The sequence below is a fragment of the Carassius gibelio genome, chromosome A8, assembly GCF_023724105.1.
Source record: "Carassius gibelio isolate Cgi1373 ecotype wild population from Czech Republic chromosome A8, carGib1.2-hapl.c, whole genome shotgun sequence".
In the NCBI taxonomy this organism is placed as follows: Eukaryota; Metazoa; Chordata; class Actinopteri; order Cypriniformes; family Cyprinidae; genus Carassius; species Carassius gibelio.
In genome coordinates, this window is record NC_068378.1 from 14594890 (window position 1) to 14612848 (window position 17959).

Genomic DNA, 17959 nt, shown 5'->3' on the forward strand with positions numbered 1-17959 from the left:
GCTTCAAAGATCTTAAAGCACAAATGCTTTTTCTCAGTTAATTAATGCGGTTCCTTTGGTAAGCTTAAGACATCAGGGAGCTTGGCATTAATTACAAATCTACCCCTTTTACTTACAAACACACACAGATAAAGAAACATTTTGGAAAATCTTCAAGGATTTAAAAGATGTTCTAAAAAAAGACAAAAAAGTCTGTATTTGTGAAACTATATTTGTTAGTATTTTAACATTTAAAGGCATATATAAAGGTGTTTTTTTTGGTAATCTACATTATGCCACAAGTCGAGTCAACTGACTTTGACCTGAGGATGTTCCGTTAATATTATTATTAACCGCAAAGGTCCAACACAATGAAATTGCTCACACGTAATTCTCATGGCAATTCATTCTCTCTGTATAAGACATACAGAAAGACACAGCAAAGAAATGAATGTTAAAATGATATTTATTTAAGGGGGATCTATAAAAAACAAAAAGTCAAGAAGCGTCAGAGGAGAGAGGCAGAGGTCTTTGTGAGGCAGATGAAAGTGACTCATCAAAGAGAGCGACTCCAGCTATGCCATTCCAGCTACGTCCCTTCTCTCCCCGTTCCCTTCGCTCTTGTTTTAGAGATTGGGTGTATTTGTACAACCAGCTCTCTGCAAAACATCAAATACGGCTGCAAGACAAAGGATGATAGTGATGTTTTAAGTGGTTGGGGGAATGCATGTAAGCACACAGCACAATTGTGTGTATCCGTTTGCGTATCAGTTTGATTCTGGTGCTGTAGCCTATTCCACAGCTTGTAATCAGCTCCATCTAAACAATTTCAGCCTGAAAAGACACCGAACTCAGTTCAGTGGTCTGATGAAAGTGCATTCATTTACTGATTTCTCACCGTAATGAGCGCAGTTCAAAAAGAAGCATAGATTGCAATTAGATGAGAAATGGACCCAGATACAAGGGAGCAATTATGCTGTCTTATTATAATCATCGTCATTATAACCAGCTCATGTAAATTCACTGATTTTTGGTCAAGTACAATTCCATGCAAATATCAATATCTGTTGGAAATATCCAATGGATAATGAAGTGTTTACCCAAGGAATGTAACTTTGTTAAGGTCTCAATTTTACTGTATTCATGTTTTCTAATATCATTTTTAAAGTAATTTTTATTGTTTATACCCCACACAAGGTGTTTAAGCCATGTTGGATGGTAAATTATGATAATTATTATTATTATTATTATTATTATTATTATTATTATTCTATTTTATATTCTCAATTAGCATCTTGCACGGTCATGTTTATACATCTATTTGGCCATTTTCGCATTCTTGTGTTTAAAAATATTAATAGGAAACAAAACAAAACTGAGCCGAAGGCACACATGAAGAAGGCATACATTTTCTCCTATAGACCATTTGTAATTTGTTTATACTGGTAAACTGTAATTTATACTGTTTACCTGTAATGCAAACACTTTCTCAAAATACTTATCCTGTCCCAGGTTCATCTGATTGTTTGCTTGCTTTAAAACTAAAAACTGGAATACACTACACAACATTTAAAATCAGAACAGATGTTAAAATACTAAACATTGTTTATTTGCCTATTTTTAAAGGGTTAGAAAGTAAAATTGGGCATCATATACTAAACAACTGAGAATCACACACTATCAGATTCATCCAGAAACACGAGTCTCGCTGCTAGATGCATGACAAATGAAAACAATATGTGTTCTAAAAACAGCTCAAAATATCAAACACATTCAATATAGTTAGAGATGTGTAATGCATATAGCCAAGGATATCAGTCTGGCACATATGAACATTAAATAAAAGCATAGATTTAGAAGACTTCCTGTGTGAAGAGCCGCTTAGGTTTTTACAACTAATCATACCCATATTTCCCTAAAAAGACAATAATCACAAGTAATCACAAACAAAGTCTTTTCTATGGACAGCCGAACTTTCATTTTGCAGGTATTGTTGTTATCGTTTCTTGAAATCACAGAGTACATACAAGCAATATATGTTCATTTTTGTCCATACTGCAAGTTAATCTCTCTAAAATTAGAAAGCAAATCCGCAGCGAGATCTGCAGGGGTTTAGAAAAAAGCATTCAAATGGTTTGCTACAATTAGTACTTTCTCTCAGAAGTTCCATTTCCCATCGTGACTGCAAATGTCACATCTGTAACACTGGAATTGGCCTTTGCGCTTTCACAAACAGTCGGTAGCAAAACATGGCAAAATATTGCTGGTAATTAATGACATCAATTGATGTTTGCTCAACATGTCGAGGATAGAAAACCCTGACAGCAACTGACGCGGTTTCCCTCAACTTTCTTTCTTCCTTTCTTCTCGTTTGCCATTTCTGAAGATTACCCCTCCCCTCCCCAGCTCCCACTTTTTGATTTTTCCATCTTTTGTCCAAAAAAAAAACAGCTTTCGACCCTTTAAGAATTGGAAAGAAAACCAGAAAGTGCAGATACGATTTGCGTATAATTTCAACTTTCCATTGACTCCTTCTTTCTCCGTTTATTTTTTTCTCCTTTTGTCATATATAATCTTTGGCGCACACATCTACCATTACACACAGACACACTTTAAAAAGAAAGTGAGCACTTAAAATTATCTCTCTGCCCTGCTGTTCTCTATATCTCTCCTTTTCTCACTCTTGAATCTGCTTTCTTCATTCAACACAATGCATATCATACGCTCAGACACAAACTCACCCTGCTGAACGAAGGAGCCGTAGACAAACCACATGGAGTTGTAGAGGGTCGTGGAGGAGACCGAGCCCATCGGCAGTCTGGGAGGGTTCAACCAGTTGAGGAGATACACCAGAGTTCCCACCAGCAGCACTGTGCCGGCTATACAAGCCCACAGAGACAGGTCGAAAGGGGCCAGGCATGCAAACATATCCACCGTCCTCTCTGCCTTCCTCAGCAACACACCGACGGAGTAGTCCATGTAGCGAGTGGTGAAGTCTACCACGCTCTCCCGCTCAGGAGTGATGGTCAGGGCTGACAGACCTACATCTGCTCTCTGCCACAGAAACACAGAGAAATAACATTTAAAGACATTGTAAATAAATAAAAAAATATATATCCACATCTTCCTCTAATGAATACTGGGGCAACACTGTCTGCTGCCAAAATTGCATCAACATCATTTAATAAATGCTAAACAACTTCTAATTTGTGTTTTCTGTCTTTTTTGGCAGTTCTGGAAATGATTGTGACTAGGTGCGCACTGCAGCGGTGAGATTAGATGAGACCTCTGCAGGCTGAGAGAGCTCCTGTCGAGAGACATTACCATCGGCAGAACAAAGGCATGTCATTATCATAGCGCGAGAGCCGGTGTCACCTGTCTGACTCCCATTAACCTGCCTGACCACCTTCAGAGGTCAAGGACCCCCACAGGACCTCCGTGTTTGAGCAGGGTTAGAGAAGCATCCGGCGGCCCAGATCACTTCCTAAATCTTAATCTACATAACAAGTACCTCTCTGATTGTCTCGACCTAGAAACTTAGTAATACCAGAATGCCTGCTTTATAAAAAGGGCCTGACAAATGATACTTTCAGAATAGAAAACATAATGAGAACAGGATAGACTGACTTTATGTAAGTGGTACACCTAATAGAAAGCTACTAAACTTTTTCTTCAATTCTGACTTCATTTTAAGGGGTCATAAAAGAAACGAATTTCCTGGGACATTTTGAGATAAATTAATTCAAATTACATTAAATGAAATGAAATGAAAAGATAGTATTAATCTGATACTATTAACCCTCAAACCTCAGCTCAAAACTCTTTCCCTAGTTCAAAAAGAGCATTTATGGAACAAAGTTTTAATTAGTCAGTTTAGTAAGAGTAGTTCAGAAGTTAATTCAACAGCAAACAATAAAAAACACGTTTCAAACCGCCCTTAGAGGTGCTGAATGAAAACATTTTATTGTTAAGCAAATTGACATAATATCCGTAATAGCTGTGATATTTATCCAGTGTTAACTGCATTATGATTATGATCAAATGAAATGAAATGAAAGCTATATTGATGATACTTCCATGATACTTGGTGATTTTGTCTATTGTATCAATTATGGTACACTTTAAAAAAAAGACCTTTTGTAGAGTTGTTGGAAGAGTACTAAGAGCTTTAATAAATTCACCACTTATTTGTGAAAATAGTATATTGTAAAAAATGTCAGTTGCTGGCTTATGCAAATTGACACAGGTCAACATTTTCAACAAATGGGGAAGTCGTGGCCTAGTGGTTAGAGAGTTTGACTCCTAACCCTAGGGTTGTGGGTTCGAATCTCAGACCAGCAATTACACGACTTAGGTGCCCTTGAGCAAGGCATCGAACCCCCAACTGCTCCCCGGGCCCACTGCTACGGGTGTGCTCTCACAGTGTGTTATATATATATATATATAATTTTTTTTTTTTTTTTTTTTACATGAGCTTAGCTGGATGACACATATTGATGATCTTGTAACTTGATCAACAAATGACTTATCTCCAGCAACTGTGTAAGAAGAAAAACATCACTTAAATCAAGTAAGCACTAGTCCCTGATAGTTTAGTTTACTACTTTATTAATCCCACAAGGGGCAATTACAGATGTCGTTTCACTCCACACACACACACACACACACACACACAATTAACTCACTGCTTACTAAATCTGCTAATTTCATGGTCTGCCAAGTAAAAAGTGCTTGGAAAAGCAGAAATGGTTATGTATGCTGCAAAAATAATTTACTGTATGTGCATACAGATTGATAATGATATTCCAAGTAAAGAATATTGTTTTGTGTGAGCATCTACACGAGTGTTTAGGTGTAAATAATGCACTATATAAAAATATCCATAATGTTCAAAAGTGTGTAAGATTTTTTAATGCTTTTTAAAGTATACCATGCTCACCCAGACTGCATTTATTTGTTTTAAAATACAGTTAAATGTTAATATTGTGAAATATTATTACATTTGAAAATAACTGTTTGCTGTTAATACATTTGAAAATATAATTTATTCCTTCAGTGAAAAAGCTGGATTTTCAGCAGCCATTGACTCGTTTGTCACATGATCCTTAGAAAACTGTGACAATTTTCTTTTTTTCAGGATTTTTAAAAAACATTCAAGACATTTTTTATTTAATTTTCTTTTTTTTTTCATGATGTAAGCCTTCACTGTTACTTCAGTCATCAATTGAATGCATATTTGCTGAAGAAAACAACTCCTCAAACATTTGTATTATAAAGAAAAAACAAAATCTTCTCTCTGTCCTGGCCTGTTGTATCATAACCTGTTTTGTTTTTTTTACACATGATTATAACACAAAAAAACTAACTAAAAATTAAAAACTCTTTTGCTGAAATAACCGAATTGCAATAAAACATCAAAGGTCTCGTGTATCATGAAAGCATACGGTTTTGAAGTTGCTGGAAAACAATGTGTCAACAGAGACCGCCGTAACAGTGGGATTTGTGCTCCTTAATATTTTCCTTGCATTTTGGTCTATCTCTCTGGAAATGAAGATAAGCAGCAGTACACTGTGCTTATGTTTCTGTTCCTCTGACCGAACAGTGGTGAGGAATATTCTCTGTGCAGGAAGCAGTAGGGATGGAGGTGTGTCGCAGAACCGAAGAAGCTGTGGAATGGAAAACAGCGGGAGGTTTGAAGTAATGGCCCTGAAAATGTGTATCTGACCTCTCACTGCTGTGAGATTTGCCTTTTGTTTATCTGCCAGCGGACAACATTTCAGTATGAGGTTTTCCCTCATTCAAATGTAAGAAATCTGCGCTCTTCTTTATCAAAGTAGTGCAGACTGTTTGGGAATACCAGGGAAATTGAAAAGCCCAGGATAGTCAGAGAAAGCCAATGGAAAGCACATAAGTCTCCAGGATTCAGCCAGACTGTATTATGTTATGCAAATCAAAGGCAGTGCTGACGGTGCTAAAATGATTTTGCATCATTAAAATAGTTTGAAATGGTCCTTTCAGCTTTAAACAAGTATTAAAAGATTGTCTTTTGCATATACAATATGTTGACGCAGTTTTTAATCCAATAAAAAGTAAGTTTGTCTAATCAGATTGTAAGAGTATGTGCTAGATTTTTTTGCATTAATTAATTAATTATATTCTCATTATTACAAGGGGTGTTCACATAGTTTTGACCATGTAGTGTATATACAGTACACATTAAAAAGCAGACTTTTTCAGCAATTAAAAATGAAGTTTGAAGTCAGACAGACGGACAGACAGACAGATTTCACGTTTATTGATTTTGAGGACTTTTGAGGACTAGGGTTGAAATACAATTAATTTCCCAGACAATACATGTCTCTTCTGTTGTTCCAAATCAGCTTCATAAGGATGAAGCTACATTCACTTTAAATTCACAGCTTTGCACATCCCAGATAAATGTCTTACCTTAAAAACCAGTTCTCCAATAAGGCCATTCCAGGTCCCATCAGCCTGCTGGCTGCCGTATTTGTGATCAGGGGCCACGTAGATCTCGTACTTGAAGCCAAGGTAGTTGGCCAGAGCATCCAGTACATCGATTGAGAACCCCTGGTAGTTCTTAGGTTTCCCAAGCACATTTTCTGAGATCATCACAAATGGCTCTTCCTGGAAAGAGCAACAGCAGAAAAATCATAAAATCATAATATAAAGGGACTAAACCATTGAGCTTAAAGCAACAAAAACAAATGCAGAGTATTACGCCACACATACAAAAACAGTCCAACGTTAATGCCTACAGACACTGAGGTAAGTGAGGGCACCGGTTTTAGAGTCAGCGAGGTATCATAAATAGTCTACTGAAAACACAGAGGGTGGCAGATCTGTTCCTGGAGCTGACAAAAGTGTTTACCTGAAGCAGATGCAAAAGCTCCTGCAGCAGCTTAGCTAATGCTCATAATTTGATTTTATTTTCAGCAGGAGGCAATGTCGCTGTATATGGGCTGAAGCTTAATGTCACTTGGCTTTAACCACCTCTTATGAGCTGGAATAATTCTGAGAAAAAAGTCTGAAGGGAATTAGTGCCACGTCATATCCAATCAAGAGTAATGTGAGGAGAGTAAATATGAATAGCTCTGTTTTTAGGGTAGACGAGTGAATCTTTTCAGGGAATACAGGAGGATCTGGGCTGACCTCACAAAGTTACGGGTGGGAAATTCAGCCAGAGAGGAACTAAAGGAACCCCAGAATTTTAGTATTATTTGTATAAATATGAGATGACAGTGTTCTCTTGACAAATAAATGACCTGTTTAGACAGAAGGACAAAGCATAGAATAAGTGTAGATGCATATTTTCAAAATGAACATTATCAAGATCACATAAATTATTCTTTAAAATATGCATATTTATTTTACATTTATATTTAGTCATTTAACAGACTCTTTTATCCAAAGTGACTTACAAATGAGGACAATAGAAGCAATCAAAACTAACAAAAGAGCAACAATATATAAGTGCAAATGACAAGTCTCGGTTAGCCTAACACAGTGTGCATAGCAAGGTATATTATATATACCTTATTATACACACACACACACAAAGAAAAAAAAAAAACTAGTTGATATAATAGAAAAAAAATAGAAAGCTAGTAATAATAAATAATAATAATAAGTATAATAATAAGTAAATAATAATAAATATTTTATTATATATATTATATATGTTTTCTTTTTATTCCCATTTTGATATATTTATATTTAATATATAAAATCGACAAATTATTTTTATAATAATGCTATGATAACGATAATGTCAATTAAAAAAAAAAATAAAAAAAATAAATAAAATAAATGGTACTTTTGGGTAAAGAACATTCTAGTGATGATCTCTCTCACTGTCACATCAGGACAAGATCAGCCATAACTGCACTTCCTCAGTAATGACATGCTAATTTATTAGCATCCCAACATTATCATAATAAAGTACTGAAAGCAGAGTTTCTCCAGACATTTACATGATTCACTTCAAACACTTCAGTTTAGCTCATAAGTTCTTGGAATGGAAATTAAGGCATGAATACTCTGAAATAATAACAAACACATCAAATTCAATAGGAAAGGGGTGCGAACAAACCATTCTCTCTCAGTTCTATAAAAAGATTCACATTTATCAAAACATTACTTAACTTGATGGTGCTTGTCAGTCATAAATTATTCATAGTGGGTTTTGACTGACTCATAAGATCCCTAATGCTCAATTAGGGATTTAAGGTTTTACTGTGCTCACATCAAAGAAATTAAGTCTTAACGAAAAGGATTTTAAATGAAAAATATATACCCAGATTCACACTCATCTTACAAGCATTAGCTCTGCCTATGGCTGAGGAAATCATTCTTCTGAAGCAGCAAGACCGGCCGCTATTTGAATCGATTAGTCGTTCTCCACTGATAAAGATGAGTGGAGTCTCCTTGGATCTCCAAAACCAGCTTGGCAGACTATTGTAGAGGTGGATATGATGCGATTTGGATTTAGTCTGAGCCTTGGGCCTACTGGTGTTTCATACAAACATTGTCATACACTGCCATACTGGCTCTGGAGAGTTACTGAAGGTCACACAGAGAATTTTTATAAGGAGATGGTTTAGAGAGGACTCTCTGTAAGCAGTGGAAACATCCTCAGTAATGGCGACAATGCTGCATGTTACAGATAACTGTGAAAAGACTCAAGGAAAAACAAGTTCCCAAAACTGTGGAAGCATGGCATGGCAGCATGGCAGTGTACATTTGCACTATTCTCTCACTATTCTAAAAGAGAGGACTCTTTAAGATCAACTTGAGGGCCACAACACTAGGTTCTGAAGAGTAATGGAAAAAACAGAAAATTACAAATTACAAACGGAAGAAGTCTTCAGAACTAGATTTAAGTATCTCAGTGTGGTTCATTTAACCATTTGATCAAAACTAAAAAGACCAAAGGTAGCCCCACACCAAAATATACCTCCCAATAGCCATATTCATTCAACATTTCACAATTAACATTTTTACTCTCATATTCAAGCTCTTAACATCTTAAGATCTAAAAGAACAGCCTATTCTGTGTGGAACATTCCAAACAGAACCTGAAGAAGATGACAAAAAAGTATTCCATTCAAAATTTATCAAATTAAACCTTTTTATGGAACACAAAAATAGGATTTTTACAGAAATTAAAAGCACCTTTTTTTCTATAGAACTACTTTCATGTCGATTTTGAAAACTCCAAAAGGGTTAAAAAAATCTTCTGAAGCCATATAATCTGTGTGAGGAACAGGTCCTTATTTTGTTAAAAAATAAGAAATAAAAAAAACACCTCCTTTCCCTTATCTGTGGAAAAAAAAAGGCTTTAGTCTAAATGCAATAAATCACCGACCGGATGGAACATAAACTGAGCAAAAGCTGAGGTTTTTTATTTATTTATTTATTTATTTTTTTACATCATGAAGTCTGAATCTAGCTGAATTCATAGCTAACTGAAAATCACAACCTATAAAATTTTGTTTAAGTTCATAAGAAATCACACTAGCATGATATTCCAAACACTTTTGACAACACCAGTGAATTACATACCCTTGTTTATCAGCACTAAAAACAATTGCTGAACACAATCTTTAAAAGTCTGAACCTGGAGGAGCTCAACTTAGCAAGGAGCTTTCTCAGGCCTGAATGGCTGTATTTAACACAGTTGCTGAATGCCAATGACCAACAATCATGTGAACCGCAAAAATCTCCTTCCAACGTCTCCAGCAGCTCCGCTCACAAACCATCCCAATCAAATACCACACTAGTGTGGCTCCAGCGGCCCAGTGAAAATAATAGCCTGCTGTTTATTTTTTCATATTCTCTTAAACAAATCCCTATTGATGTCTGAAGTGTTTCTGGGAATATGTCAGGCAGATTTATCATGGAAGGAGCGTTATTGACTGCATGCAGCCTGCACATTAAGCCAGCGCTTTCTAATCCTCACCAGACCCCCCTCGCTCAATAAGCTATTAGAGGAAGTGAGGATATGCATGCCAACTCGCACTACAGCCAAGAGGTGCCATATATCAGACTTCCCTCTGAGGGGCCTGAGCGAGACCCCAGCCGGATTCTCCCAATCGGCCATCAGCACCATCTGAAGAATATCTGTAGCACTTAGACTGGGGGTGAAAAGTACAGCGACAATGATGCTTTTAACAGGATTCCTCCAGTGTGGCTTTTATCTACACTGAGATGAACCCTCGCTCTTATTGAGAAGGGGTACAGCTCCCCACACCCGTGTTCAAACCATGTTGCATCGATTCCCTCTCTCATTATACGGCTATCCCTTCCACACAACTACACATGCAGAGATTCAAATTCACGTGGATCTTGTGGACAATCTCTGGCACTTCTATGGAAATCGATATGGATCAACACAGGCTAAAGTGATGTATGTTGCTAACATTAACATCATCCTGTAAATATTGTTGCTGTGCGTGTGTGTGTGTGTGTGTGTGTGTGTGTGTGTGTGTGTATGTGTGTGTCTCTGAAGCTTATTTGTTTAAGGAAAAGCTCATCCAAAATTGAAAAAATTGCTGACAATTTACTCACCCTCAGGCTATAAAAGTCCAAACAGATAATAAAAACCACAATAATCCAGATGAGTCCATCAATTGAAACCTAGTGAAGTGAAATGCTGTGTTTGTAATAAACATGTTCATTATTAAGATGGGACTTTATCATAAACTCTTCATTAAAAGGGGAAGAACTTTTCCACTAGAGAAATAATTTATTATGGATTGTGGAATCAGAATTTAATCAGAAGAACTAGTTTAAAGTTAAAACACCTTAATGATGGATTTTAATCGTACAAACATGCAGCTTTTCAGTTCACAAGATGTCAACTGATGGAGTGGAGTTGTGTGGATTACTTCTGCATTACTGCAATGTTTTTATCAGCTGTTTGGACTATCTTTCTGACGGCACCCATTCACTGCTGATCCACGATCCACTTGTGAGAAAGTGATGTAATGCTAAATTTGTCCAATCATCTGTTCCATCTGTTCCAATGAAGAAACAAACTCATCTAGATGGAGGCATGAGGGTAAATTTATAATTTCAGCGAATTTTCATTTTGTGGTAAACTAGTGGTAACGAAGTTTATGTTCTAAAATGTTATATGATAATCCCCCAAAATACTATAAAGTTTATGAATTAATAATTTACTATATTTATATATTTATAAAAATAAAAATCTATATGAGTATATGAATTCATTAAGAAAATTCATATATATTACTTGATTATTAATTGATATGAATATACTATACTACTTTAGTCTTCTTCCATCTTCTACAGACATTGTAAAGATTCTCTCATGCAGCTATGATCCACTGTTGAGTGAATCAAAAACATGTGTCTTGGTGTATTGAGACTGCAGGGATTCATGGGTTTAGTCTTTGGAACAGCACCAACATTTCTCAGACTAGTGAAGAGCTGTCAGAGCTGGCACGGTGTGTATCCTGACACGCCTGCCACTGGGGCAGTTTGGAGCAGCGGGGAGTTTAAGTTGCAAGAAGCCGGCGGGCCCCTACCAACTAGCTGTAAGACCGAAGGGAGCGCTCCATCAGCCACCAGCAGGGAACATGCGCCTTCCCCATCCACCTGAAGGATTACTTTACAAAAGACAACATGTCCTTTGGCTCCAAGCTCCCCGCCTCCCTAACCATATGCTTCACCACAAGGCTCTATGGTACTGCACCGGCACTCTATCTTTATTCGTTTTTTTTCTTTCGTTTTTGAAACCATCCTGGTTTTAATACAATGCTTGAACTAGAAATAACGATTCTGTGCTTTAAGACTTCACAGCTTCAATTGGTCTCTATGGAAAGACTACTGTAAATGAATGCCCAGCTGGAAAACCTGTGATCTGCAAATACAAGTCGTCAACATATTATCCAGGGGTCTTTGAGCAGCACATTCAGAGCCGGTGTTATGGAAAAGACAAACTCTGTTGTTTCATTGTTAAGAGATACAGCCGAATATTGACATGATAGCAATATAATATAAGACTATAATGATACAGTTCATTAAGACTACAGGCAAAAATGGCTCAAATCTGTGTTTCATAACAGTGAGAACCACACAAACCTTCTATCAAAACTATCAAAACTTTGGCTTCCCTATCACCTGCGAATTAATTTGCAGGCTTTGGCAGCCATCAGCTTATAAATTAAAGTGTTAAAGGAACACTCCATTATTTTTATTTTATTTTTTTTAAATAGGCTCATTTTCCAACTCCCCTAGAGTTAAACAGTTGACTTTTACTTTTGAATCCATTTAGCCGATCTCTGGGTCTGGCGGTAGTTCTTTTAGCTTAGCTTAGCATAGATAATTGAATCTGATTAGACCGTTAGCATCTCTCTCAAAAATGACCAAAGAGTTTCTGTATTTTTCCTATTTAAAACTCTCCCGTAGTTACATCGTGTACTAAGACCGACGGAAAATTTAAAGTTGCGATTTTCTAGACCGATATGGTTGGGAACTATGCTCTGATTCTGGCGTAATAATCAAAAAATGTTGCTGCCATACCATGGGTGCAGCAGGCGAAGTGATATTACTGTATTACGTTTGACAACTTAGTTCGACTTCAACTGGTTCACTGTCTACAAATTTCACTTGGAACTTATGTTGACTTAATAAAAATTGCATCACTCATCTTTTATACATTCCACAGATCAGCCAAGTGCTTATCTGTTTCTTTGTTGAATATTTGATCTACTGTAATTTGAAAATGCAGTCAGTGACCAGTAAGATGTTACACAATTTATCTTATTTACAGAAGTCTGCAGATATTGTTTGGACCACACAATGTTTCAGCACTCAATTTAAACTATGAGACTGTCTTACTGTCCTCCAGTAGCCTATCTACAGTTTGCCAGTGTGTGCATGTGTCCCCTGTCTCATCTGCCACTAGGGGGAGTGCATTAACATGATAGTCTCAGCTCACTGCTCATTGTTAGTGTTTGTGTAGGCAAGTTATTCACAGAGCATTCTGTCACACTGAGAAATCACAGAATAAAGGACAAAAGAGGGGTAAAGAGAGCGAGAGAAGAGACGCAGAGAAGCAGCGTCACCGCTTTCTTCTTCAACTGACTTCAAAGCAAGGATATGAAGAATTTAAACCTCTGAATCTTTAAAGAACTCCAGGGACTCACTCAAATCAGCGCTGGAGGGAAGATAGCTAAACTCAAATCTCAATATTTCTCAGCTCCCCTGGTCTACGTTCATCGCACCCCAAAATTCACTCTTAATAAACTTAGAGATGGATGTCTTGATGTGAACAGACCTCTGGAGATCACTGGAATGAATATGGATTACTCAGGCGTTACTTCAACCTTATGAGGTCCAGTCAAACAGAGGAACTCCGAGACACGGAGAGTCCTAATAAAGTCAGTTTGATGTCATTTTTATTAGAGAAGTAAAGAGAAACACATCTCTGAGCAAGAGTGAATATTAGAGCACTGACATCTTGTAAAACTTGGTAGTTATGAAGACTACTGTAGCTCTAAGATGACGTATAAAGCCCTTGACTTGACATTACTGGTAAAGCTGTAACGGTACGTACCAATACAGTGACCACCCGTAGGACGACCCCACGCATGTTATTTTCCAGCTTCCGGTCTGTCAGTGTTCCGTTCAGTCCATGGATGGGGTCCCAAGTGGCGAGCTGAACAAATGCAGAAAGTTCACAGTAAGTTCATGGCATGCACAGACAGAAAACTGTAATTGATTACACTAACAGTCAATAGATTTTTTACATGTAAACAAGTTTTTTTTTTTTTCTAATTTATTTCCCTTTTTTAATACCAGTTGCTTCCCCTATACATCAATAACATAAAATGGTGATTAAACGGACAATACTTGGACTTGCTTCTCAGGTGGATCTCATCAAAAAAAAAAAAAAAAAATTCACAAGAGATCTCACCAATGCCTCAAACGGTTGTCAATTATGCAAAAATAACATTAAAGATGAAAAGACAAAGATATCAATATGAGCTCAAATATTAACTTGCTATCTATCTATCTATCTATCTATCTATCTATCTATCTATCTATCTATCTATCTATCTATCTATCTATCTATCTATCTATCTATCTATCTATCTATCTATCTATCTATCACGTGACAAAGATTGGTGCCGTTTGAAAGCTACTTAAAGGGTTACTCCATCCCAAAATGAACATTTTGTCATTAATCATTTACCCCACAGTCTATAGGAAAGTTTGAAGCCTCCAGGTTTTCATCCAAAATATCTTAATTTGTATTCCGAAGCATTTAGGGGTTTGGAACGACATGGGGGTAAGTGATTAATGGCAAAAAATTTCATTTTGGGGTGGAGTAACACTAAGTTTTTGACCCATACACTGGCCTTTTAGATTTCAATTCTCTCCAGATTCAATGCAAAGATGCAATCATTTTCTCAACCAATTGCATCTGAATTTAATGAGACCAGCTGCCCTGATTGGAATACAGTCAGTGAGTTGATAGATTTATCTGTTGGCCTTTCCATGCGATGTTATTGTTAATATTTATTTTGAAAAGCCATGCCACATTTTATTCTAGCAATGCTTTCCTTTTGCAATGTAGCTCATGTTGTCACACACACACACACACATACAAAAACTTGTGGTTTTGGCTATTTTTAAATGACAGCAAGTTGCAATGAGAATAAGAAACACCAAATTTGCTTTGAAGCAAACATCTGTTAGACCCGCAAAAAAACAAAAAACACAACAACAACAAAAAACCGATGAAAATCAATTACTAATACAATACAACAGGAGTACACACAAAAACAAGTGTCAGAAAACATGTTATTCAACAGCAAGGAGCAAACAATCATGATTTAGACGAGTAATTTAGGGCTATGCTTTAATAACCAAACACAAATCTGTTCACCAAATTCTAATTACACTTATCTAATGTGTGCCGCATAAACAATTCGTTGCCCTACTGTGCTCATTTTTCCTCTTGAGTCGGATAACAACAGAAAACAGCTACTGATTTATTTGCTCAATAAAACAACAGAGTTGAGAAGAAAACAACAGTTCCTGAAGTGCGCCAAGCTACCTGTGTGAAAAAAAAAAATCCTCTCAACAGAGATCAAAATTTCCCGGTCCCGGAGAGTGTTGGAAAATGATTTTCCTGCTCAATCAAAACATGATATGAAGGGGAATCGGAGGGCGGGAATGTAAAAGACTTTGATGTTTTTGAAGTTTCTCATGAAAGGACTCTTATGACAGAATAAAAAATGCAACAAAAATATATGGTGGAATAATAAACTGTCACATACACTTGCACGGCCAGCACTGTACCAATACAAATGTCACGCTTTGTCCGTGCAATACAAATAACACTCTTTATGCATTCAGAAACATGGAACTAAAACAACCTTCAGTAAATAAATAAATAAATAAATTCCTCTTTGGATCTTGGAGGAATATTCATACACAAGAGGGGTCTAAAACATGAACTCAAGATATCACTGCACACTATGAGTCATTTTATCGTGGGCTCCGGCTAGTCATTAGCATAATATTTAGACTGGGATTAGACAGGGTACACACCATCCCATGGAGGCTGGGATGACAGAGCCTTTACATAACTATCCACTTCAGAAGCGCTGGGGGCTGTTTTACCCAAGGCAGCCTTTTTCAGTTCATTCTTATCAAATCTGTCTGAAGTACCAGTCAACTATCATTATGTAATCAAATCATCTAAAATATTAATGGGCTGGAAGGGGTACTTGTGTGCGAATGTGTGTGTATTTTCTTTGACGTGACTCGAGAATCAATATTGTTTAATATCAAGCTACATCAAAGAGCCAAAAGTTGTGTATAGAAAGCTGTTTGCATGAGACTGTTTATTCATTCTTATCATAGGTGTTTTGCCCTTAGTGGTTTATCATCAATTCAGCCAGGTAGTCATGTCAGTTTAGAATATAAATACAGAAATTCACTACATCCAGGGAAAAAAAAAAAAAATATTGGGAGCTGACTTCTAAGGCAGCACCGTAACTGAAAAAAAACTTCATAAGTGACCTATTTTGAAAATCACCAAGGCACCATGAACAAACAAAAAACCCTTCCTTTTCAGTCAAGCTAACCAGACAGACACTTTGGTTTCAACAGGTTGAAAGCATTAATGTAAACTTTCTGTCCACACAGTTCAAATAGATATGTGTACATAATTAAAGGTGAGGAAGGACAAGCCTGATTCATGATCATAAATTCAAGCTGAAGCCTTACATTCATTGAATGACTTGCACTGTATGTCTATGCATCTAACTCATGCCACTGTCTGATCTTGAATTGTTGTTCCATATAGATTTGCATCTGATGCAAGTAAAGAGAGAGAGAGAGAGAGAGAGAGAGAGAGAGAGAGAGAGAGAGAGAGAGAGAGAGAAATGCTGTTTCTGTCTCTTTTACTTAGATGCATTTATAAAATGGCATAATTCAATAGACAGCCAGCCTTCACTTTCAGCCATTAAACATTTATTATCTGTCCATTTCCTATCCTGCGGGATCAGGTGGAATGTTTTTATGATGTATGATTGATTGATTCACAAAGCTTCATTAATTAAAATGAACCGTTTTGTGGTTAAGGACACTGCTATGCTTTAAAGTGTCTCTGTATCGATTTCGAGGAATAGCCCGGGTTTGAACAGCGGCCCTGGAAAGCAGATCCAAAGCAAATGTGAGTCTAAAAATCAGTAATTATATCTTGATTGCGAAACAATGTTATTTAAAACCCCAGCAATGTCCATGGAGGCTGAATCCACAGTCTCCGATCCTCAAGCTCTTATAGAGCACGTCTATATAAACTAATAACAACTATATTTACTGCAAGCGAGGCATGCTAAATGCCTGTGAGTAATATCAAACCTCATCTAATCAATAAAATATTATCCACCATGGGAAAACATGCAGCCGTATTGCAGAATCGCTGCCGCTGACTGCGTCAGCATAAATCAACACATCCCTCGACCTCTGGATTCATTGCTCATCATGTCGACTTCAGGAAATGGTGAGAAACACACAAGGCTGATGTGGTAAAATTCAAAGCACAGTGTTCAATGAGGTTCCATCATCACAATCGCTGGAGCACAACTGCCGTTCTTTGGTTGTTTACTGTGTAGTTTCAAAAGCTTCAGTGGGGGTATTTCAGAGGCCATGGTGTGACAGGAAGTGCTTCTGTCATATACAATTTGTTTTGCATGCTGAATCTCACACCAGCGGTAGAATGTTTGTCATCCTCTAACAGTTGGGGTGAGCTGCCTCATCTCGACAGACAGTTCTGTAAATTTCAAATCTGAAAAAAAAAAAAAAAAAACGAAGCAGAAAAGTGGTGAGAGAGAGAGAGAGAGAGAGAGAGAGAGAGAGAGAGAGAGGTCTGCCTCTTATCTTTAGAAGGACAGATAAGAGCTCATTTCCCACTGCGGAATAGAAACAAGCGGGTCTCTCCGGGCTCTCTGGAAAGAGAATGACACCATTAGCATCCCATAATGCCTCGCTCTATTCTGCACATTCCCATTTAGTGTGCGGGCGGATCACGCCGTTTCTGCACTTCATGCATGGATCTGTTCACCTTGATCTGATGCGTCTGACGCAACTCTGCCGCAGAGCCGGAGTTAGCAGACAGTTTCAAAGGTGACGCGTGGATATGAGCAACCTATCAGATGATAATTAAAGGGTTTCTATAACCTCTCAGGATGATGATGTGACACTTTTGTTATAGTGCAAGGCAGAAGAAAGTCAAAGCCAAGACCACCAGCAGAAAGCTATTTACCACCTGCATATTCTACTAGTGACACAATTTTTCTAAGCTCTTAAAGGGATAGTTCACCCCCCAAAGATGAATTTATTTAACATTTACTCTACCTTGTCATTCAAAACCTGAATGATTTTCTTTCTTTCGCTGAATACAATAGAAGGAAGTCAT

At 37.2% G+C, this 17959-nt stretch overlaps 1 protein-coding gene across 4 annotated transcripts in view; it reads right to left on the reverse strand.

Annotated features, from left to right (window-relative positions):
* Positions 1-17959, reverse strand: part of LOC128018548 (glutamate receptor ionotropic, delta-2) — a 356061-nt gene that overhangs the window by 65588 nt on the left and 272514 nt on the right. For all 4 annotated transcript variants that reach the window (XR_008184907.1, XR_008184906.1, XM_052604127.1 and 1 more), the window contains exons 9-11: positions 13583-13684; positions 6427-6624; positions 2721-3033 (exon numbers count right to left, since the gene is read on the reverse strand). Coding sequence is in view for 2 of the 4 variants with exons in the window: in XM_052604127.1 (XP_052460087.1) it covers positions 2721-3033; positions 6427-6624; positions 13583-13684 (613 nt within the window). In the remaining 2 variants the exon portion in view is untranslated. The remainder of the gene's footprint in view (positions 1-2720; positions 3034-6426; positions 6625-13582; positions 13685-17959) is intronic.